Here is a 1925-nt window from a genome sequence, read left to right on the forward strand (position 1 = left end):
CCAGGGGGCGACGGCAGGGTCAACGACACCACCGCCCAAGAGGATACGCTCCGGGGGCGTGGCAGTGCCAGCTGGCCGAGTGAGGTGTCTCTTGGTCTGTGTGCCGCTCCCGCGCGACCCGTCTCTCACGCCGCCCTCGCCCTCTGCCGCCCTCGCCTTCTTGAAGGCGCTCGCCTGTCTAGCCGTGGCTCGACCTGCTGCCTCGCCTCTCTCTCCCCAGCTATGCATCTATGCATGCATCCGCGCCTTTAGCCGGTCGAGCGTGACGGGCGTGCGGGTCGTCGTTCGCTTCTTGAGCCACTCGATCCGCGCAAGCATCTCCGTCGGCTCCTACCCACACACGACCTCGCGGCTCGCCGCTGCCTTGTGCTCGCGTCTCGGCTGCGCGCGAGCGTCTCTCGGGCGGCGCCTTGTCCTCCTCCTTCTTCTTCTCCTCCTTCTTCGCCTTCTCCTTGTTCTTCTCGTTCTTCTTCTTCGCCTCCTGCGCGCGCCGCGGTGCGACGGGGCGGCTGGTCAGCGCCAGGGGCAGGGGTGGGGAGGGGTGGGGAGGGATGGGCCAGGGACGGCCGCAGCGCTGATGGGTGGCGGCGATCTACCCCCCTGTCTCTCTCTTGCTGCGCCGCTGCTTCACTCTGCTGCGTCTTCCGTCCCCGCCGCCGCTGCAGCTCTCCTCCCCTCCCCTCCCCTCCCCTCTCCTCCTCTCTCCTCCTCGGCTGGCGGCGCGACACTGGCCGCTGACAGCTGGTCTCCTCGCGGCGGCCGCAACGCACAGCCGAACGGCCGGCGACGGCCCCGTCCCTCTCTGTCGCGGTGTCCACCCCCGACTGTCCCCGTGGCGCTCCGCCCCCGCGCTGCGTCAATGCGTGAGCACTGCAACAGCAGCCCCTCCGATGGCCGGCGATCCCCGCTCACTCGGGCGCGCGCAGCCGCCTGTGGCCGGGGTGGGCTGCGGAGCGCGCCTGGAACAGCAGCGCGTTCATCGCTTCCTGCTCCGCCTTCTTCATCTCTGCGCGCCGCTTCTCTTGCGCCGCATTGTCGGCTCCGCCGTTCTGCGTGTGGAACTTGGCCTGCACGGCCTTGCCCTTCTTGTTCTTCATGCCAAACGTCTTGTCGACCTGCGGCTTGCCGCCTGCCTGCGCCTTCTGCGCGGCGTGCCACGCGGGCGTGCCCTTGGCAGGCATCGCTCTCGCTGGGAGACTTTGCAGATTGTAGCCGTCGCGCGCGAAGAGCGGCTCTCACACGCTCCCTCGCAAGGGAAAAGAATTCTTAAGATACAAGCCTCTCAGGGAAAAGAATTAAAAAGTTAAAAGAATTTTTCTCATTCGGCTGTGAATAGCAGGCGTGGTCTCTACTCGCCAGGGTTCGACACAGGTTCGACACAGGAAAAAGGAAAAGATATTTTTATTGACTTGCCGTCCTCCATCCATCCCTTGCACCGCGTGTTTTCTTTCTTTTTAGGCAGCTGCCGCGGAATTTGTACGCGTATCGCGTCGGCGGCCCCCTGCCGCGTGCCGCCCTCATAACTAGACAGCCTCCCTCTCCCTCCTCCTGCTGGGCGAGGCAACACCTCGGCGTGTGCCGACGGGGGCCCCGCCACAAGTTGCCTAGGTAGGTAGGTAGGTAGAAAGGTGAAGAACAGCCAGGCTCGGGATGTTAGTCATTACAAGAAACAGGCTCGAGGCAGGTGCCTGCCAAGCGGCCGTGGGCTCTCAGGTAGGCTCTGGGGTGCTCTGGGGTGCTCTGGGACCGCTCGGGACCGCTCGGGACCGCTCGGGACCGCTCGGGACGGCTCGGGACCGCTCGGGACGGCTCGGGACCGCTCGGGACCCTCGGGACCGCTCGGGACCGCTCGGGACCGCTCGGCCTCGCTCGGGGGCGCGGCTGGGACATTTTTGCGGCCCGCCTCCGGCTGGCTGGGCTGCACG

General features: G+C 66.5%; 1 protein-coding gene across 1 annotated transcript; it reads right to left on the minus strand.

Annotated features, from left to right (window-relative positions):
* Positions 1-908: 908 nt before the first annotated feature.
* On the minus strand, positions 909-1423 carry EMIHUDRAFT_242907 (hypothetical protein; the record flags this gene model as incomplete). Its single annotated transcript, XM_005771724.1, has 2 exons — positions 909-1232; positions 1370-1423. 2 exons carry the CDS (start codon positions 1421-1423, stop codon positions 909-911), a joined length of 378 nt encoding a protein of 125 aa, XP_005771781.1.
* Positions 1424-1925: the final 502 nt, after the last annotated feature.

Source organism: Emiliania huxleyi (assembly GCF_000372725.1).
Source record: "Emiliania huxleyi CCMP1516 unplaced genomic scaffold EMIHUscaffold_372, whole genome shotgun sequence".
Taxonomy (NCBI): Eukaryota; Haptophyta; order Isochrysidales; family Noelaerhabdaceae; genus Emiliania; species Emiliania huxleyi.